The following is a 23105-nucleotide window of genomic DNA, read 5'->3' as shown; positions in this document are numbered from 1 at the left end:
AGAAGTACAGAGGGAGAAAAACAGAATAGCAGAGAGATCTTCAGGGTGGAAAGATAGCAGCGGAGGAGAAGAAAAAAGAGACAATCCTCTATAGATTGTGGTCTCTTTCCACGCTCTGTTCATACCTTATCATTCAATGAGCAGCAGTAAGCCATCAGAAGAATCTCATCTGTGTGGAGGCTTTACTTTGCCTCCTGTCTGGGTGACACTGATGTCATTTAAAGGTACAGTGTGTAGGATTTGGAGAGTACCCCTCCGCTCACTCCTCCCTTTACAAGACTGCGGTAACGTGAGCCGCCGATTGCAAAACCGTGGTAACGCCGTTCACCTCACTCAGAAGCCATCCATACCACGATAACACTACTTTAGGAGCAACGGAAGTCAGATAGCGACTGGCGGTACCATGTTTTTGCACTCCGCGGCTCGCTTCACAAGCGTGTTGGAGATCTACGGTGGCCTTCAGGTAACGTAAAAACACGAAAGACTCTCTAGAGCCAGTGTTTGGTTTGTCCGTTCGGGGCTACTGTAGAAACATGGTGTACTCTGTGAAGAGGACCCGCTCCAAAGAACATGTGTTGCCAAGAAGTGAAAGTCAATTGTTCGTTCCATCGCAGCATCAGTGCCCAGCAGCAGAGCTACGGTTCTGCCATTTTGGACTGAAAGCGACTACCGGACATCAGTAAAACGTCCGCCTATAAAGTGTCGTACAAAAGTAAAACTAAATTATTTCTGTTCTATTGTCATATTCTACTGAAATGACCTGTGTTGAACAATAAAATATCAATAATATAATATGCGTTTTCAGTCCAAAATGGCGGCAGCGGCTGTTGTAAAAAAAAAACACCAGTTTCATCTCTTTGCTTCTATACTCTTTGCCCGCTCACTATGTAGATATGAAAGGCTCATTCTAAGCTAACGAAAACACAAACAATTCTTAGTTTCAGGTGATTACAACGCTAATGAAAACATAGTTATGAATATTATATTCCATTTCTGCTAATAGATCTCCTGAAGTGTTACACACTGTTCCTTTAAAAGACCTGTGAGGATGAAACATGTGGAGAAGCAGGGGTTTCCCATTACAAATCTCTGTGCGGTCAAATGAGTCATAGTTGTATTCATGACAACTAGTAATTATTTGTGTGATTGTGTGTTTCTCTGTGTGCATGTGTGTGTGCTCATTTCAACTCAAAGACGCAAACTGTTTGATGTAGTCAAGGGCAGGGCTTAAGAAGGATTTTGAGGAACTTTAATTGAGTATTTCCATGTTGTACTACATTATATTTATACTTCAGAGGGAAATATTGAACTTGTTACTCCACTACCATGATCTGATGGCTTTACAGCTGGCTTTTAACTGACTAATATTTTATTATTTTATGTCATTTATCTAGTTTTACTGTATAATTGTGTTACTGCCCTTTGTTAAAGCACTTTGTAACTATGTTAAGAAAACCACTAAACTAGTAGTACTGTAGTGATATTATTAGTTTGCATATAACGATTTTGCATCTAATAAGATCATCATATGGTGATGCCACTTATGCATTTATTCATTGTTTTAACACTCTAAAAAAGCAGTGTTTTTACATTGCAATATTGCTATTTTTACTTAACTTTTAACTAAACTTGATTTATCAAACATGATGTTCAAAAAAGTTTACAATTTGCCAACAAAAGAAAGATCTCCACTTACATGGATTTAGGGAGAAAATGGGTGTAATTTTGATATTTATATCTCTTTGTCTATCTCCTTTCAGCTTGAGACCAAAGCAGGCAAAGCAGCAACAGCAGCTCTGTCCGTCACTGATGCACTGGATCCTCCAGACCTGAAGGTGGCGCTGAAGAGGGAGCGTGAAGAACACCAGCACCTCCTGGCCGATTCCTACGCAGCTGTGATGGACCTAACTAAACAGGTAAATGTGTGTGCGAGTGGACCAGGTTAAGTTTTAAGGCAAAAAGTTGGGATTTTATTAACATGGACTAAGCAAACTGTGTTATTTGCAAACCCAAGCAGCAACCTCCAGGGTCTGAAAAGTGAAGCCAATGCTGAAGTGCCGTAAACCTGCATTCTTTCGAACAGCCAGCAGGGGGCGACTCCTCTGGTTGCAAAAAGAAGTCTGATTGTATAGAAGTCTATGAGATATGACCCTACTTCTCACTTGATTTATTACCTCAGTAAACATTGTAAACATGAGTTTATGGTCTCAATTTGCTAGTTTCAAGTCTTCTTCGATACAACATGATGTTCATTTAGTAAATTATGGTCCCATTTAGAGTCAAATAGACCATAAAGCAGGGTATGCTTTAGGGCGTGGCTACCTTGTGATTGACAGGTCGCTACCACGGCATTGTCCGGTCTGGGAGTTGTCCGTGTTTTTGTCTTACATCTTTAACCCTTTCACATGGTGTTTTCGGTTCATGAAAGTTAATTGTAACATTTTGGTCGCCTAAAAATGTCTTATTCAGCGTTTGGTTGTGCTTAGCTCCACCCTCTCGTGTCACTTCTGGTTGCAAATAAAAAACAAGATGGCAATGGCAATTTCAAGTTATAAAAACTTCAGAGCCTGTTATTCAATTTGTGTGTCGGATCAAGAGTTGTGTTTTTACTTGACATCGTTGTAGTGTTTGAATTCATATCCCGGTGGTGTGTGCACTCCACATCCACCTTGTTTCCTCCTCCTCTGATGTTTGCCTCTTTCTTGTTGTCTCTCCGCTGTGACCCGCCTGTGGACCAATCAGCTTCAGATCGGGGAGAGGAACTGGGGCAGAGAGAAGCTGGAGCTGCTGGAGAGGTTCAGCCAGGAGAGAGCCCAGTGGGAGCAGAGACTGGGAGAGGCCACTGCACTACAGGGGAAGGTATGACAGGCTGCATGCGTGTGTGTGTGTGTGTGAGAGAGAGAGAGAGAGAGAGGAATGTCAAAGATGAAGAAGAGATAAGGAGTATCCTGGGATGATGGAATCTGAGCGGGTGAGGGTGTATGTCTGAGATAAGAAGGGCATCTAAAGTATATCGAGTCCAGGGATCAGATGTGTGTTTCTTGGCACACTTGTTCCAGTACATCCAATCTCATCTGATGATTTCCCAGATTTCTCTGAAATTTAATTAAAAAATGTACCGTAAACTCAGGTTTGGAGAGCCATAGCTATCGTAATAAAGCTGCATTCAGACTGACATCAGCATTACACCGAAACAAAAAACAGCCTCTTCATTAATTTCAATGAGACCACTGGAAAAAAAAAGCATCACCCAGCTGAGCACTAATATGTGCAAGAGCAAACATATAAAGCATCCAGATTTTTGCTTTGATATTCGTATTCTTAAAATCCTTCCTCCTAGTATTATAAACCATGGTGCAGTGTTTTGACCTTCAAACCCTTCTCACCAGTCTGAACACAGCCAGCTGAGAAAAAGCATCTCATCCCTTTTTTCAAAACCTTTTTATATTCTCGAAGATTGTTGGACGTTGTTTTGCAAAGAAGCAGCTTCTTGAATAAAAAGCTCTTTGATTCTGAGGAAGTGACATCAAATCGGATATTTAATATTGATGTTTGATTTTGCTTTGTAGTCAAAATCAACACTAGAATTGTCAAAATAGACCAAAAATGTACGTTAGTGCCGTCTTTAGGGTGGTATTTTCTCCTCTTAGGATACTTTGCTGATGCAGGCAATAACCACAGCTGTTAATGCCATAATGTAAGAGTAATGTAGAGTAAGGAGAACCGTCTCTGCTGTTATTGCCTTACTGTGTTCAAGCTGAGGTCACCGGGGAAACATGGTCAGTGCGTTCTGCTGATTATACACCAGCGCAGTCACTGCCAAGCTTCTGCAACATGTCTGGGAGGGAGGAGGAGGAGGAGGAGGAGGAGGAGGGATTGCATCAGTGTTTTAAAGTGGTCATTACTTTGTTTTTTTCCCCCATAAATACACACAGAAATAAAGATCCAGATGCATGGTTAGTAGGTCAGCACTCCTCCAGCATTTCTCCTCTGTCTGCTTCCTTTGAGGTTTTCAGTCTGAGGGCGTCTTTTGTCCCCCTTTCTTTCCCCTTCTCCCTCCTTTTCCTTCCTCCCGTCTGTTGAGTGGGATCCCGTCTCACTCCTTCCATTAAGCGGCGGTGTCCTACATTGGAAACTTGGCAGGAGACCGAAGCCTGTCATACTTTAATTCACTCTGTCTCAGTGTCTCTGAGTGTGTCTGGGTCATGCTCTGTCACACACAAATCTGATCTACTATCTAATCTACTTGTATTGTACTGTTGGGCTTTTCTAAGGCTTCTGATATTTGATTATAGTGCCCCCGTCAGGACAGTTAGTGTAAAAGCAGCTGGATTTCTGTGTCAAGTTGGACCTGAGTTGGAGCTATTCAGAGTTACAAATCTGATGTTTACTTATAAATCTATTTAATTTACTTGAATTATTTTAAAATGGGATGTATTTCTAGTTAAAATGGGATGTTGTAGATTTTTCTGGTGAAACTAGATTTAAAAGAAAATAGACAGTACATAAAGTTTAACCACTGTAATAGTACTTTTTGGTCTGATGTAACCCACAGACCTGTCAGCTGAACTCTTGTACCGCTTCATCAACACCACCAGTTATATCCCAATGTGTTCATTTTAATTTAATTTTTCAGCAGTGGATCCGGGTACGATATGTCTTGTACAATTGAACGTTTAGGTCGGTTTGCATTTGTATCTGAAGTAGCAGAAACTGGCGCGTTTCAACCATTTATCTATTACTTTTAACTAACTATTTCCACTATTTATGCATTACTTTTAGATGGTTATCCATTACTGTAATTTTAGCAGACTGTTTCCATTATTTATGCATTACTTTTAGCTAGGAAGACAAGCCGGTGCCATTGGCATCAGCTAATGGGGATTCTTTTAAATCAATAAATAAATAAATCCATAACTCCATTATCAGGTTTAACATTTACCCATTACTTGTAACTAACTGTTTAGATTTCTCTGCTCACTTGCAAACTACTTTGCACGCTCTGAACACACATGTTCAGGAGCTCACTCAATATGTGGATAAATCTTTATTCCACTTTTTCTAATTAGTTGAGCTACTCCACAATTTTTCGATGTTGCCCCTGGCAACTACAGAAGTACCCCCTTGGGTACGAGTACCCCCCTGTTTGGGAATCACTAAACTAGTCCATATTTAGCTGTCAGTATACTTCTTATACACATCGCGGCAGCCTGGTCGGCAGTTCAGTGAGTTGCAGGTGAAAGTCCATCAGTGTATGCACAACTAAGCACATTATCTGCAGATGTCCTTTTCCCCTCTCTCACTCTGTCTCTTTCCTCTGAGGGGAAATGGCTTCTGTGAGCTCACCTCTCAAGTGTGAAACACACTGACTCAGCATCACCATCGCTCTCTCTCTCTCTCTGTGTGTGTGTGTGCGTGCTGTCTGCCACAGATAGATTATACTAGTCAGTCTCTACTTCCTCCTGCCAAAATAGCTCTAGAGGAAGTGGATGGCAATGAAATGAAATGCAAAATGCTACAGGAACTATGTGTGCAAATGATGCAGGTCTTTTAAATGCTAATAAGCTGAAAAAAACAGTCACTGACAGTCAGGTTTGTTTTTTTTGTCCCCACAGTCAAAGTCATTAGGCAGCGAGTCCTCTGCAGACACAGTCGTCCCTAATGGAACAGGATCACCAAGGTAACAATTAGTTTAGGACCATTTTATTGATGCTGTCTATTTGCAAAATGTGTAAATTGGTCATCTTGAAAGCATAGCATGACTTCGCTTCTCTTTCCTCACTAACTTCTTCCTCCTCTTTCAATGAAAAGAACCAAATCCACGTCAGACCTGGACGGCCCAGAAGTCAACAGAACAGCCAATCAGGAGGAGAGGATCCAGTTTGCGGTCCCAGAGCTGGGTGACCTCACCAGGAAGAATTGGACCTACCTGACCAATGAGGTGAATACGTTGTGATTTTATACATTAACTGGTTTAAAATGTGAAGCTTGTTGTGATTTCTGTACTTTTATATCTTTGACAATACTAGTCAAACAAAGACTACTAACAAAGAAGTTTAATTTCTAAATCCTATACTCTGGAATTGAGACATTAATAATTGAAGATAGCAGATACAGTATATTTGATTTGTATAACAATCGTCATCATTTCTGTTCTCCCCTCTTAACTTCTCCTCAAACTGAAGACGGCATAGTAAAAATGTATACTGATAATGATTTTCTACTGGTTTCCTCTCGTCTCCACTCTCTCATCTCCTCTCAGACCCCAGAGGTTGGGGACACGTGTAAAACCTGGGATGGTCCCAGCGGCTCCTGCAGCAGCTTAGTGGGATCAGAGCTGGATCTGGAGTCTGTCCAGAGGAGCTACACTGCTCCAGACCGCACCGGCATCCGGATCTACTACAGCCCTCCTGCTATGCGACGCATGGAGCACAGAAGAAGGAGCCAGGAGGCCAGAGAGCCACCGCAGGCCCAGAACGGGAGCTCTTCCCTGGGACTGAGTGGCTCGGACGTAGGCGTGGCTGCGGTGGAAACCTTCGAGGTTCAGCAGCAACAACCTCCATCCTCCTTTTCGTCCTCGTACGAGCAGTGGCTGAGCTCGCTGTCCAAGCAGCACAGGGAGCTGCTGGAGAGCAGAAGTGGCTGTATCGCCAGTTCAATCCCCAGCAACGGCGTTGGTGGCTCAATTGACGGGATTGCGTCCTCCTCAGCTTTCCACGGCCTGGAGATTGGGGAGATTTCCGCCAACTTAAGTGATGACATGAAGGAGATGACCAACTGTGTCCGCCAGGCCATACGCTCCTCCTCTCTGGAGAGGAAATCCACCAAGGAACCTGGGAGTCAGGTAAAAATCAAAAGACTGATTTCATAGTCCAACTATTGGCCTTTATTTTGATTTTCATGTACAAAAGAGGTCACAACACTTGCAACACTTCCACAACCACCTTACTTTAAAAAACAAACTTTTTGAATATTTATGCATAGATAATATTTTATGCAACTATATGTATATATTTATTATTGGAAATCAATTAATAACACAAACAATGACAAATATTGTCCAGAAACCCTCACAGGTACTGCATTTAGCATAAAAACTGAAGCCCAACAGGCATCAACAGCTGTCAGTGTCAGTGTGCTGACTTGACTATGACTTGCCCCAAACTGCATGTGATTATCATAAAGTGGGCATGTCTGTAAAGGGGAGACTTGTGGGTACCCATAGAACCCATTTTTATTCACATATCTTGAGGTCAGAGGTCAAGGACCCCCTTTGAAAATGGCCATGACAGTTTGTCTTTGCCAAAATTTTGCGTAACTTTGGAGCGTTATTTGGCCTCCTTCACGACAAGCTATTATGACATGGTTGGTACCAATGGATTCCTTAGGATACCAGTATCTACACTCTTGCGTAGTGGCGTTAATATGAATTTGGGTTAACACGTTATTACAATTACTCTTCATTGCATTTGCTTTTCCTCTCAACACACTAAACGTTCTCCATCAATTCCGTTTCTCCATCCAGATGGTGGGCGTGTCCACCAGGTCCACGCAGACCGCTGCGCAGTACGTCAGCATCGGGCTTCAAACCGACAACCTTCCCAGCAGCAGGGGGACGGGGTTACACTCCAAAGCCTGGTCTCCTCGCCTGTCATCAACAACTACTTCCTCCCTAGCGTCGGCCCGAACCCGGCAGATATCCACATCCCTGGATAAAGTTCACGGCCGCATGGACAGGCCGTGCTGTTCGCCCAAGTATGGATCACCGAAACTACAACGCAGAGTGTCTTCTGGTAATTTGTTCTCCGAGCATTTGTTTTTAACATCTTTGGAGTCAGAGTGCTTTTAATATTTTCAAGCCAATTTATGATGGTTTTCTGTGATTGGTAACAAAGCTCCTTAGATCTTGAATGTAAACACTATTGTTTGGGATAGTGAGACATCCAGCTGATCTGTTTTCAGGCTCCACCTCAAGACTGGATGGGAGTACCTCCTCCAGGGACCGGAGCCTTTGGAGCCTCCAGCAGAGATCCATCGGTGGAGGAGGAGGCTCGGCCTGGGCTCGCTCCACCACCACCAGGGACAGCCCCGTCCTGAACGGCCTCACCGACGGCCTCTCCAGCCTCTTCAGCGTGGTGGAAAACTCTGGAAGCACAGAGTCGCTCTGGAGGGGTGACGGAGGTACGATACCGTGTTAAAATACAACCTTTTTCATGGAAGACATGTCACAGTAGGAAAAGCACAGGTGTAAAAAAAAAAAATTGATGGCTGAATTCTTCGGTTTCTGATATTGTTCCTGCTGGCTCACTGAATAGAGCGGAGACATTAGTAACACCTGGTGGTTTTGCTGCAAATGTCAAAATGTCTGCTGTGAAAAAGGCCATCCATTGCTAATATTTTTGCTGGCATTCATTAACTTTTACATTTCAGATTTGATAATGTCATGCAGTGTTATTTTTATCAGGTCTGAAAATAAAAAAATAAATAAAAATCAATCAATAAATTATTGTAAACTCTACGAAATCAAAAAAGCAGGACCAGGACATCACTCTACTTCAATTGTTTATTATCATTATAGTATTATTATACACAGTGCATCAATAAACAGCTGAAGTGAAGTGCTGTCTTATTCCTGATTTTTGCTTTTGAGGATTCAGCACCCATTTATACACACTGGGGTTGTGCATGTTGATTCATTATCAAACTCTATAAAATGTCAAAACATTGTTAGAGAATGAGAATCAAAACTTTTCGGAGCCAAAAGTGATATTTTGTTTTATCCGAACAACAGTCCAAAACTCAAACATATTCAATTTACAGTATAATAAACAGAGCAAACCTTTCCCTAAAAAAAACCTGAAAACTTGATGAATGACTTAAGCGAGCTTCCAGGATTCAATTTGTCCTGTAAACTACAATTTATGGAAATAATTATAACACCTGTCTTGGATTCCTGTTTCCGATCAGGAGCCAGCCAGGGTGCCAGTCCAGCACGGCATCCTCCTGCCGCGGGGAAACCCTCCACTGTGACGGTCTGTGCACCTGACCCCGGCTCTCAGCGGTACGGAGGCCTGGTCCAGGAGTTCTTCAGGAATGTCTGCAGCAGCCGTGCCCAGGGAGGAGTCCCTCTGCCTGGGGAGAGAATGCCAACCAACCTCGGAGGTCTGGGTCCCGTGGGGAGTTTTTGCATCGTGGATGAGCCCAAGCCAGAGTGCCTGTCAGCCGGGGTCGGAGGACTCGTAGCGCTGGCTGGAAGCAACGACAACGTGACCAAGATCGTCAACAAGAGGTTCATGAGACAGACAGTCGGGGAGGAGATGGTCAATATCCTGGGAGGAGGGAAAGAAACGATGAACAACGCGGGGCCTGCAGTATCTGGGACGGAGGTACGGCCTTTGGAAATGCATTTTTATTTTAAGCTTAAAAATGTACCAGTGGTTGTTTTAGTCCATTTATATTAAATAGCATTTACTTTAAATCACAGCTCTTCATTTGCCCACAATTAATCTGGGTTTTAGACATTTCTATGTATTCTTTCTATGGGTAGAACATTGTTTTTTTAAAGGTATGCGACACAGTTTTAGATTTTTTATATATTTCCTACCATTCCAATTCAGATGCCATTAGTTTCCATTCATATCTATTAGATATGAAAACCTATTAGACCCTTGAAATGTACTTCAGCCATGTTCTCATCTTACAGTAAAAACATAATTTGTAGTTGAGAAGATAAATCTTACACTGGTATTTTCTTTTTAAAACTCAATCAAAAATGTATAATAATAATAATAATAATAATGTATAATGTGAAAAAAAACATTCATACCTGCATGTTTGAGTAAACAAGACATCTTTCCATTTCCCAGGATGCACCTTGTGACTGTGCTGCCCAGTCTTCCTGCCCCGCCCGACCATCAAGAGCAGCAGCTCGCCATTCGCTCGGCCAGTGCAAGCACCGCTCACAAGAGTCTCTGGTGGCAACCGAGGAGAAGGTGGACACCTGCAACGAGTGACGACATCTCTACTGCCACGCAACACACACACACGTACTGATTCTTCACAAACACTGTACACCACTGCCATGAAAACACACTTTCTCACACAAATTTACACACACACACCTACATCCTGCCACACAGGTGCACTGCCAAACATAACACACACACACACACACACACACACACACACACACACACACACCGCTAGTCCTCTGCACAGACTGCCCCACAAACCCACTGCCACATGCACACACTCATAAAAACACACAGAACCGGGGCAATATTACACTTGTCTTGGACTGTACCACTCTGATGCCAAGGACAGGGGGGGGACCGAAACTCCGACACAGCAACAGAACCAACATCACAAAACTACCAGCAGGACATAAAACACACACATAACAAGAACAACTCTACGAACTGAAGAGTGTCTAGCAAGTAAAACTATGATGTCAGGACTGGATCTACTAAACCTTTCCTCCCCACCAAATTTACAGAATAACAGGTACTACAAATGGTCAGTTTTTGGACTGAAAAATCCACCATGAAGATTTAATCTTGCCACCATGCTGTTGGACCAGTAGCCACATTGGATTTACGGCTAAGCAAGGAGGAAGAAAGGACGTCGTCTCAGTTGGAATATGCCAAAAGTGCATGTGTTACTTTGGGAGCTACAGTATAAAACTGAAGAGGAGTCATCCGTCACAGCTGGAAGGATCTTCCACTTTGTGGTAGCAACTCTGAAACCATCTGAAGAGGAATCTGGTGGGAAGCTTAGATGATTTCTTTGTGAAACTAGGCATATACACACATGCTGTGCTTGGAAATGCAATTATGCCTTTTTGATTAATTAGCACAATAACATTCCAGCGAGTGTCTCCAACAGGGATCTAAAAAACGCCACCTATTGATGACAAATCTGCTTCACTTGCAGTCTAGTATTTAACGTTCCTCCTATTATAGTAGGGCGCAAAAGGGAGAACTGGAGGACTATTGGACTACAAATCCCAGCATGACCAGTCTTGGACTCCATTGATGGATGTTTGGACTTGCCGGCTCTATAAATGAGACCATAAAACTAATTTGAGTGGACCTCCTACCAGGAAACCTAAACAACAAAAAGCTCCCCAGGCTTGTTGAGAAGTAACTGCGTTCCCAGAAGGACTTTGGCCACAAATACGGGGACGTTTTGTGGCATTATTTGTAGCCATGACTTAAACCTTGTAGATGTAAGAAAACCTACTTCAAACATGTTACCCTCCGGAGTCTGATTTGGAAAAAATGATAGTTTTGGTTTCAACCTGTTACAGCAGGCAGAAAGTGCCTGTTCGTTTCATAAGTTTGAGATATTTCTTCACTGATGTCAAGATTCATCCTTAACCCCTTTGATGATCTGATGAAGACATGTGGTGTTACAGTCCTACAGCACACTGTCCTAAAACATTTCAGTTGGTTTCACTTTCTGATTGACTGCTACGCTAACCTAAAAGCCCCTCTGCAGATTTCACTTGGCATTGGATAGAGATGCACTGAAAGTACAGAAAATGAAGGTGGTTTACAGAGAATTTTCACGTGACTTTTCGGAATCTGATTTACATAATTAAGAAATGATTTAATAACAATAATGATATTGACCTGATATCCATCCGCTTTGTCGGTGCATCGCTACCCTCTGTGCTTCGTGGGATCAGATATGGTGCGTGTGCAAACCATAGACTGTTGGTGCCTTCAAATGAAACTCGCGAGCTCGTGTTTACAACATGGAAAGTCGGGTACACATATATGCTTGGCGTTCAATTGGTTAAGTTGTAAGAACACAATCAACATTTTCCCCAGACATATTATACAATTATAAAGAAAAACATCATACGACTAAAATTACAATATATTATCTTATTATGCACCGAAAAATTTACTTCCATGACTTTCTGACAACGTCAACAAACACGTCACAACTAGTGAACTCTGAGCTTTCAGAAACTTTCCACTTATTCGTTAGTTCATATGAACTCTTCTCGTGAACACGGTAAACACGACCCCATTTGAAGGCACCATGTATGTATAGATGGGCGACGCGTCTCTACTTCCTCCCCCTGTACAGAAGTGAAGCCAAAATATCCTGGATACGGGCGCTGTCATCTTGAGATTTTTACGTCATTTGGAGCCAGAGTCTGTGCAGTAGTGATCGGGGGGGCTGGAGCACGGCCACAGCTTGTTAGTGAGAGAGAATTACAGCTGTCAATCATGACGTCTCAGCCCCTTTTTATAGCATTAAATAACTAAATAAAACCAAACTTGAAGAATTGAACATCAGTGTGATAAGAACTACCTAAAATAATAGAAACCATCTTTGGGAAAAATGTATTTGTGACTTTTTAGTTTGGCCCATGTCCCATCCACTAACATTGAGGTGGCGGGATTTATGACCTATACTGCAGCCAGCCAACAGGGGGCGATCCAGATGTTTTGGCTTCACTTTTGGGGAGCCGTCATGTCGTCCATCTTTATATACGTACAGTCTATGGTCCAAACTCAAAATGCTCATCGTCCAGCAACGCTCACTAACTCCTAACAGTGTCCAAGGAGAATTCAGTCAATGCATTCCTTTACTAGAGTCTTTCCCAGATGTGTGTATGGTTTTATATGTGCGTTTTAATCATTCGATTCTCAGCATTCTGGTGTACCAGTGCATCATTTCTAGGTCAAGTCAAGGGGATAGTTTTACAATACTTCCCTCCTTTTCTCTCCGCTCTTCTCTCACGCACAACTGTCCTCGCGTTGTAGTACTACACCGACGGCGTAGCTACTGTACGAAAATCCATACGCATTTTTGGAAAATGTAGCATTATAACGTAATATTGGTAAACAACAAGCTAAGAGCTGGGATTGTCCATCTGCAGCCAGAGTAGTTAAAGCACTGACAGTTTTTAATTTTTAAGAAATACATTCATGATTTGTTTTTAATTTATTTAATTAAATATTTTCAAATTAAATATGTATATCCTTTTTCTACCTACATGGCAGTCAAAGCCAACGATTTAAAATGTTTTTAAGTAGGACGTCTGAGAAAGACGTAAAAGTTTCATGGGGACCGACACAAATGGTCTTATTGGTGTATTGAAAACCTATTGTAAACGGAAAACAATCATATTTGGAAGGGTTTTTATACCATTTCTTTCTCCTCTCTCTTTGTTTGCCATGTCGTTCTCTTTCTAATCAATCAACAGATATTCAAAGTGCCTGTCAGATTACCTATTAGTCGGCTCACACCAAAACTGGACTCCATACTGTATAAAAACACACAGTTAAACCCAGCAGGCCTTTTATTTTTTAATGGGTAAGATTGTTTTTATGCACATAATTGCGATCAGGCTGCACTAAAGCTACAATAAAGTACTGTACCACAGTGGAGGAAGGACAAGATAGTTTACAGGTATAGTAGGATACACTATATTTTAACTTTTTTTATACCAAGGGTTATTGTATTTCTGGAAAGTAAATTATTTTTGTTTTGTTTATTTTATATGGATGTTTTTTGCTGATATAATAGCCTGTTGTTTCTATTCTTTCTATTTAGTTATCATGGTGCTACTTAGTGTAAAGTCTGCTGTGGGCTCACCATCTATTTGTCTCTCCCGCTGTCTGCGTATGAGCTGCAGTCGAGCGTTTCTCCATCTCTGCACACACCATTTAATGACTCAGCAGTTTAAAATAGGGCATTACAGTAACAGTGCTTGTATTTAAATAACACAGTGAGGAAAACCCGCAGTCTAAATGCTGCTGTCTGTCTCCAATCCAGCCCTCGACTGCTGGTACAAAACCAAACGTCTGAAACCGGTCACCGCTTCAAAAGCTATTTACTTGCCACGAGAATATGTCTGATTTTTGATAGTTTTGGTATTTTTAGCCAAGCAATCTGATTGGTTAAAGACCACATGAAATCATATAACCTCATTAAAATGCTTCCCAAAAAGCACACTAATATGGTTGAGTACATATCCATTCCTTTCTACATTCCATGATATTATCTTTTAAAGCTCACATAAGTAGAAACCACATCTGGTGTAGTCACTGAAGACAATTAACTTGATGATGATACATATTATGTATTTAACAACAACAGTAGAAGAGGGGAGAATGACGAAAACAGCTCACTAAGACTTCTCTCGCTAACAGGCTAACAATGACCACAGTTGCTCCACATCCTGTGTACGACTACAACCGCGCACTTTATAAAACAGTATGAATTTCAGCATGCCAACACAATATAGTCGGTAAATACCTCTACAGTGAGTTAACAAACACTTTACTACAGGCGCCCGTGTTTCTCCCAACCATTAAGATTGATTTAGTAATGATATATTTCACACTTTTGACAAATATTAGCCACTAGTGCTTGCTTCTTGCACAAATCACAGGACATACAGCTAGCCAACATGATATTATCTACACTCAAAATAGTTCAGACACATCATGGTAAGAGAGAAATACAAAACTACTGAATGCTTTTTTCCATTCACTGCTGAAACTAAAAACAAGAGTGTAACCACAGTCCAGTAATGACTCAATCGTCAGTCTCTCCCACAACAAACCAGGATAAATAGTCTCAAACCACAAAGGGAACCTATATTATACCCTAATATTAGGTTTGGCACCATTTCTGTTTTTTTTTCATACACTGCAAAACTACAGAAACATGAAAACGTTTAAATTGGGAAAACGCAACTCCTACAAAAGAAAAGCACAAATCTGAAACAAATCCACTTTTAACAAAATAATCATTTTTGACATAATTTACTAAAACAATTGTCATTTGATCATTCATAATTTCAGTATAAGCAGTGGTTTTAATGTAGCTCTTTTCAAAATTTCCTGATGTTTGCGCGACTCAAATGACAAAAAATCTTGATTGTGAGAAAGTTTGCCAGATTCTGCTCTACCTCTTACACTTTTTACACCATTACTATACTCTGAGACGCATCGTTAAATAACAAAACATAATGTAAGTTTAACGTCCTGTTGTCATTCAGCCTCGCCGTCAATGAGAAGGTCACTTTGTGCCTTTCCTCAACAAAGATGTCTCGGTTTAATTAAAACACTTATTTTTCTGCAAATATTTGGCTACAACAAAGTACAAACTGCATTATTATTATTAATTACATCTGATTAAATGTATTCATTTGTTGTCTTGCAGTAGATGTAGACTGATATGTGTTTACATTGTGACGGACGATACGTGTTGCAAGCCAATAAGGGACCTCAGCGTCAGGAGTACAGTTTGCCTTAGAAATTAGTTTTGCTTCACTTTTCTGTGACCAGACCACCAAATGGTTAAATTCAGACCAAGGATTATGTTTTGGTTAAATGTTATAGCCAACCTCTTTAACAGTCGAGCATAGGCCTGTATTTTAGACATAATGATACGACAGACGATTCCAGCACATGTTGAGGTTGTGGATAAAATAGCCACTGTTGTTTTGATGCTTGGTTCATGGACGCACATGGTTCATGTTTTTAACTGATTTTAACACATGATATAATTAGTTTCTATTATAACTTGATGTTAATTGTTTAATACTGATTTTTTTCCTACAAAAACATCAGATGTGACATATAGCTGGAAATGGGAGTGCTCCAGGGATGACGTATTTTTGTAGGCCAACCAGGAAGTTAGCATCGCCCCGGGTTCCCTCGACAAAAAGCCACTGGGATTTTTCCATTGGGTTTTGTGTTATTGCAGAAAATAAGCTCTGTGGCAAACAAACCTTTATGATACTTTTTGTTCAGTGAGATAATCTTCACAAATGAACACCACTTTATGATTTTTGAAGCGTGAATGCAAACGGCAGAAGTAAAAAGCTAACGTTAGGTTATAAACGAACTACACAATAATAGTATGAACGCGGGTATCCACAACGAGGCTGTAAAGGCGGACGAGTCGGCGTGATGACGTCTTATAGTCTTATTCAACCACTTGTTAGCAACCAACTTTTTTAAAACACATAAAGGCTTCTAAATTCACGAGTGGGGTATTTATTGATGTATTTTAAATCGTAGAACAAAACCTTAAAATCAGTTTGTGTTAACCACAGATCTTATTTCAGGCATCTAACTATAAGCCCATTCAAAAAACCCATTGACTTCCAGACGAGGGAACCGGAAGTGCTAAAATGCTAACTCATTTCTGGGTTTTAGGACTCATTCTTGCAGCTCTCTATACACCTCAAAGCTACCGGTATTTAACGTGGATGTATTTTCTTGCATAAAGATCTGTAATGGCGCCAGACAGCGTAAGACTCAAATCTCTCTCCGACTCTGATGTCATTGGTCAGTTCTGTCTCTGCCTCTCTGGCCTTTCCACCTGCCCGTCAGGTGTCACATTTTGCTCCTCCCCCTCAGGTTATAAGTACTAGACATTGCAGCCAATGACAGACAGTTTTACAGGTCGCACCTCATCACCAGCCAATAACTAAACGAGTTCTTGCAGGTTGCATGGCACAAACCAGTCTCATTATTCCCTGTGTGTCTGTAAAGCAACTCGAATCTTTCCAGCCTTTTTGACGTGTTTCCATACCATTCATATGACATCCTGGTAACATGTAAATTCTTCATAATGTTAGCTAAACTATTACCTATAGAGACTGCCTGTATATTCGCTTTATATAACCTACTCTTGTCTTTTTTTGATAACGCTTGTTTCTTGAATAAAAGGAGAATGCAATGAAAGACAAATAAAATGAGTACACAGTAAGGAAAATGTGTCCCCTTGAATCGCAGCTTGAATAAAAAAGGAAAGGTTCGTACTCCCGCTGTCCTTTTTTGTTTTCTTTGAGAAAAGCTGAATGTCAACAGCTGATCTGAACCAGGTCGCTGTGGAAGTATGTAGCTCTCTCCCTTTATAGACCACACTTGAGCATTTCCTCTGTACATATAGGTGCATTTTGAAGCTGATGAAAAACAGAAAAAAAAGGCAGCAAACGTAACGTAAAAATTGATCCAAGTGGATTTTTAAAAAGGTTGGAGATTTTTTTGTTTTTTTTTTCCGACCAATGTAGCTTGTAAAATGAGATATTATAACTGCCTCCTGTTTGTCATAGAATTCACAAATAAATGTTTGTTGGAATTTAGCATGGTTTGTTTTTCTCGTCATTTTGTACATATTGAACTTGGGTAAAATAGCCTCCTTCCCTCTCATTCCCTCTCATTCCCTTTATTCCCGTCCTCTCCCATCCACCTACCCTTATCCTGTTTATCCTGTTTATTTTTTATGAAAACAATGTTTAAGTGAGAACTCCTCTACTACACTGCATTAATGGTAATTTTTCAAACCATACTTGAATAGAAATTTGCTTTGTTCATTTGGGATCATCTTGACTTTCATTTTGACCTGGCCAGAATTGTTTATGCCAACATAAATACGGTTCCACAGATGGAAATAAAAAGGTCTCGACTGTGAAAGTGCTTATTATCTCTATGAATACAGGAGAGCTGAAGAAGAGTCATCCTAACCCATTAGGTGGAGTGGACAGATGGTGTTTTGTTGCGACAGTATTTTTGGAAAAATCCACACAATATGAAAGCTAGAATTATAAAGTAATTAGGCAGCAGTTTTCCCTGTAAAGCCGCCAAAAACTGCAGACTAAATAAACTCTTGATTATCATTTTCTATGAAGCTATACTCATTTTATCCTTTTGTTTGTCTTGAATCCCCCCATAGGGCTCCAAGTGGCAATAAATCTGGTATGTTTTGCAAATCTGGGTTGGTAGGAGGAAAACAATAAAGAGAAATTTGACTGGGATGAGGAGGAGAGAAAGGGCAGAGAAAATGAAAAATGAGACAAGATAGCTCGAAGGAAGGGATAGAGACAAACAGACAGAACAAAGATCCTCAACACTGAGCGAAACAAGAGTGTGTTAAACCTCGGGCTGTGTCTGTTGTTTGCACAACAAAATACAAAGAAAAGTGAGAGAAGATGGTTGCTCAACTTGCTGCCAGCAGGATGGGAGACTGAAAGAAAGAAAATGAATGGAAGAAGAGAAAAAAGTGTGATTCTCTGCAGAAAATTAACAAGTCTACAGCCGTGCAAGCTGCTCCGTGAGGCTGTACTTTGAGCTAAATGCTGACATGCTCACATTAACAATGTTAAAAGGCTAATGTTTAGCGGTTATAATGTTTATGTCCACTATCTTCATTTAACATGTTAGTGTACCAACATTTTGCTAATCAGCTGCAATGGTGTGTAGGTGTGTTACAGGTCCCTGTGAGTGGATGAAACATGAGACAGGAAGTTCAGTTTGAGTAATGTTACCATGGTTACATTCCAAATCACATACTAGTTGATTGTGTACCATGCATACAATGTGCGCTTCAATTGCTGTGTGGCCTCAGACAACTCTGTTAATCGTGAAGACGTAAATCTACGAGAAAAAAGTCATAATATTACGAGAATAAAGTTGTAATATTACGAGAATAAAATCTTAATTTTACGAGAAAAAAAGTTAATTTTACCAGAAAAAAGGCCTAATATTACGAGAATAAAGTCGTAATTTTACGAGAAAAAAGTAATATTACAAGAATAAAGTTTTAATTTTATGGAAAAAAAGTCGGAATATTACGAGAATAAAGTTGTAATTTTACAAGAAAAAAGTCGTAATTATACGAGAAAAAGTCATAATATAGCAAGAATAAAGTCGTAATTTTATGAGAAAAAAGTCGTAAATGCTTAAAAAAAAACATCTGCCGTTGCATAGTATAAGTGCAGTTGGATTCTCTGAGTATTGCGGTTGTCTTTTCCTGAATCCTTATGAATTCTCCTTTTCCTTGACCTCATGACGTTTTTCATCGAGGTCAAGAACAAGTGTTGCAAGCTGCTTTCTTTTTGCCACTTTTCTCTTCTTCTTGGTCGATTTGCTCCCGCGCTCTCCTTCTACCTCAACATGTCCTAATTATAAGAGTACAAACAAGCTGGAGAAGGACGCCAGCAGCCCTGATGGACAGACAGGAAGTGACCTCACCATAGCAACCTTTGAAAACAAAAGAACCACTTCCTGTTTTGACTGAACTAACACATCAGAGAGGGAATGGTAGTGCTGGGTAGTTTGAGTATGTTGGTGACTCGTCTGTTTCTCACGGTTAATTTGTTTTGGGGAATTGTGAAATTGTTAGGTTGATTATTTGTTTAATCCAAATTGATGAGTCTTTTGATTTGTAATGTTTTACTTTTTAAATTTCTATACGTGGACCTACACACATAAAGTATTATATTATTGGGTTTCATGCAGTGGGCAACCTCCGGGTCTGAAGTGCTTTAAACCTGCATTCTTTCTAACAGCCAGCAGGGGGCGACTCCTCTGGTTGCAAGAAGAAGTCTGATTGTATAGAAGTCTATGAGAAAATGAGCCTACTTCTCACTTGATTTATTACCTCAATAAACATTGTAAACATGAGTTTATGGTCTCAATCACTAGTTACTTCTTCAATACAACATGATGTTCATTTAGTAAATTATGGTCCCATTTAGAGTCAAATAGACAATAAAGCAGGGTATGCTTTAGGGTGTGGCTACCTTGTGATTGACAGGTCACTACCACTGAGTTGTCCGTGTTTTCGTCTTACAACTTTAACCCTTTCACAGCGTGTTTTCAGTTCACTGAAAACTTCTTATATACAGTCTATGGTTTCATGGCATCCAAAATGCACAGTGCATCCTGCTTGTTTGGCTCACTATCTGCTATCTATGGGTGGGCGTTTACTGCAAACTATCCAATGTATAGCTTTAAAATCAATTTGATCAATTCAGCTAGTGAAATTATTTTTTTTGAGGGTTGTTAGTTGATCAAAGATCTTAAACAAATAAACCACATTTCTAGTGTCTATTAATCAAACTGAAAAAAACCCTACTTAATCAGGGCACATACATATTTCAGCGAGTATAGATTTACTTGTTCCTTGACTTACAGCTTCGGTTAATTCCATGGATTTTCTTCAGTAGGCAATTTGACTGAGCTCAAATCTCACGGCAGGAGTCAAACTAAGGTGTAGTTTTAACTCCAGGGCTGTGATTCACTGTTAATTCAACCATCTCAGGGTGTGGGATTTACAGGAGGGGGAGATACTGAAGAACATTACGCCAACACACCTCTAACTTTGTCTTAACTTTTACTTGTTTTTATCATTTCTAGACTTCTGCCTCAAAACCTAAGCTTTAAATCCCACAGTGAAATACTGAATGGATTTAACTAAAGTCTGGGAGCACAGCATGTCAGGCTAACTACAGAGTCAGACTCAGGAGGCACTGAGGTTAAAGATATAGATCTGTGCATGTGTGTGTGCAGTCTAAACCTAGCTAAAATAGGTCGGTATTAGAGGAAGCTTGAGGAGGTATTATGTCAGAGCAGCCATTTAACACCCAGCTGTATTCTTTTGCATGGTGGTGTAAGATAAGTAGAGCGAGGCAAAACACTAAGAGTAAGAAGTATCCATCACAGGAGTAAGCATGACCCTTTTTTTCTTTCATTTCGAAAAGATTTGAGTTGCTGTAATGAATATTTCCTGAATCTGTCTTACTCTCTTACCGTCAATAAACCTATAAAAACATCAAAAACAACCAACCTAATAAGACTTGACCGTGTCGCTAAACGTGATATATGTTATTCCCATAGACTGTATATAAGAAGTGGACGTAGTCACCGTGACACCGTGGTTATAATTAACTTTCATGAACTGAAAACACACAAAGGGTTAAAGTTGTAAGAGGGACAACGCTGTGGTAGTGTCCTGTCAATCATAAGGTAGCCACGCCCTTAAAGCATACCCTGCTAACACACACACACACACACACACACACACACACACACACACACACACACACAGGATACAGTCAATGAGGCTCCAGTAATTAAAGCTGAGTTCAAGGAGAGGAACTGAAGCTCTTCACTTGAGACTAAATGCAGAAAACACACACGCATACACGCACCGTCTCTCTCACACACTCACAGTTAAATGTGAGAGGAAGGGAGTGACTTTCCTTTCACAAAACACTCACTGCACATCGTCAAGTCGCTATTAACTTAAAATAAAAACACAAACACCCGACTTCATAACAAAAGACAGTTTAAAGTAACCATTGATTTTTGCAGCGACAAGAAAAACTATTGAAATATCAACTCATTTGCTTTTCCACTACTATTTGATCTTTCCTCACTCTGTCCCCGCTCCTTATTTCTCTATCAGATAAGGAAATACACATGGGAGCCCTTCAAGGTTGTATTGACAGCATATTTTCAATACAGAGGGGTCAGTGAGTGCAAAAAGCAAGAGAGAGGAAACCGACCGAGGCCAGTACAAAGCGTGTCTGTACAATAAGTCCCGCACCCTTAGTTACTGTCGCTACGCCGGTCAAAACTTCAATAATACAATAAATAAAGAAAATATGCAGTTAGTATGTTTCCATCCACCTGAGATGGAAACGTTAGTGTATCAATAAAAGCAAAATGCAAATTAAGAACACCAGAAACATCATATGAAGCTCGTGACTTAGACATTCACTGAAGCTTCTGCTCCACTGAAGAGGCTAAAAATAACAACAAAACATCAGATATGTGTAGGACAATAAGCCAAACCTACTCCTGACGGTACGGTGCCCTCTTGTGGCGATACAACATAGTAGAAGATGTAGAAAACATTATAGGCTACAGTGGTTCCCAAACTGGGGGGGCAGAGTTATAAAAGGGAGGATGCAGCAAACCTAAATATCAATGATGCATGGTTCTGCACTGGCCTGGGGGTTCTGCCCTGCAGAAAAGGTTTGGGAACCACTGGGCTACAACATGTTCATTTTAATACAAAACTATAAATTAACACGCAAAAGACAACACGAGGCAATGATTACATTTTGGCGGTCAGAGGTCAAAGGTCAAGGTCACTGTGACCTCACAACCGTCCCATTCCCATTATAACTTTAGATTTTGAACAAATGTCCTCTTGGACTCAAGGATGAACTGATTAGATTTTGGATGTCAAAGGTCAAGGTCACTGTGACCTCACAAAAACCCATTTTTGGCCATAACTCAAGAATTCATATGCTAATTATGACAATTTCAACCAAAATGTCTAACAGGATCAAATGATGAAGTAATAACATTTTGGACAGACATGGATGTAAACTGCAACTTGACTGGTTGGCGGAGGCATACATCCGCGACGCGGTAATTCTAGTTAGTGGTGTATACAGTATTCTTCTAGTCTGAATGAAGATTGCACTTTGAGGCGTTTGGTAAAGTGGCTGGGAACAGAACTATTGTTAAAGTGGCAGTAGGTAGAATATTTTTGGCATCATTGGGCAAAAATTCCATAATAACCTTTCAGCATATTGTAATTCAAGTGTTCTGAGAGAAAACTAGACACCTGCACCTCCTCATGGCTCTGTTTTCAGGCTTTAGAAAATCTAGCCCAGCACGGGAGACTTTGACCAATCACAGGTCATTTCATTGAGAGAGCGCTCCTTTTGAATGACAACGGTGTCACAAAGTTTCGCATTTTACAGCTAAACCGTGCACTACAAGATGATTCTGAAAACATTTGAGGCGAGAAATAGGCATTAACGTAACATAATATTGATTCATATTTGATCAGCGCTGCCTAGTTTGACCGTTTGGTCGGAGTTCGCGAGTGATTGACAGCCGGCTCTCAAAGACGGCAGCGTGAAAGCGGACCTCAGATCAGCTCTGACTGGTTGTTTCCTTCGGTCTGTGAAATCTTGCAGATGCTGTTAGGAGCACTGGAGGACACCGGAGGACACAGAGGCACCATGTTTTTTTTCAGGTTACCTTTTTCATATACTACTGTCACAATATAGCAACCATTTTATAAAAATAACTTTTTTTAATCATATTTGCTCCAATCTCGCCTACTTCAGCTTTAATGTTATTAGTAACACCTGTGTTGTTTGTATTTGTCTTGATCTACAGTCTTCTCTGCTGTATAAATAGTCATATTTTTTGTTATTTTTAGTTAGATAGGATCATGTTAATCTGGTAAGAAGAGAAAATTCTGCAAACAATTAACAAACATAAAGCATTTTATTACAACCAACAAGAGGATAAATG

General features: G+C 40.5%; 1 protein-coding gene across 2 annotated transcripts in view; it reads left to right on the top strand.

The window, feature by feature from the left end:
• Nucleotides 1-15498, top strand: part of mtcl2 (microtubule crosslinking factor 2) — a 107967-nt gene extending 92469 nt beyond the window's left edge. For both annotated transcript variants that reach the window (XM_074644673.1, XM_074644672.1), the window contains exons 16-24: nucleotides 1761-1916; nucleotides 2743-2859; nucleotides 5616-5680; nucleotides 5812-5941; nucleotides 6263-6844; nucleotides 7526-7793; nucleotides 7963-8181; nucleotides 8968-9386; nucleotides 9867-15498. In XM_074644673.1, the coding sequence (XP_074500774.1) occupies nucleotides 1761-1916; nucleotides 2743-2859; nucleotides 5616-5680; nucleotides 5812-5941; nucleotides 6263-6844; nucleotides 7526-7793; nucleotides 7963-8181; nucleotides 8968-9386; nucleotides 9867-10013 (2103 nt within the window). In that variant the 3' untranslated portion in view covers nucleotides 10014-15498. The remainder of the gene's footprint in view (nucleotides 1-1760; nucleotides 1917-2742; nucleotides 2860-5615; nucleotides 5681-5811; nucleotides 5942-6262; nucleotides 6845-7525; nucleotides 7794-7962; nucleotides 8182-8967; nucleotides 9387-9866) is intronic.
• The last annotated feature ends 7607 nt before the right edge of the window (nucleotides 15499-23105 follow it).

Source organism: Sebastes fasciatus, chromosome 8 (assembly GCF_043250625.1).
Source record: "Sebastes fasciatus isolate fSebFas1 chromosome 8, fSebFas1.pri, whole genome shotgun sequence".
Taxonomy (NCBI): domain Eukaryota; kingdom Metazoa; phylum Chordata; class Actinopteri; order Perciformes; family Sebastidae; genus Sebastes; species Sebastes fasciatus.
The sequence above is the reverse complement of the archived record's forward strand: the minus strand, read 5'-3'. Positions and strand labels throughout refer to the sequence as shown.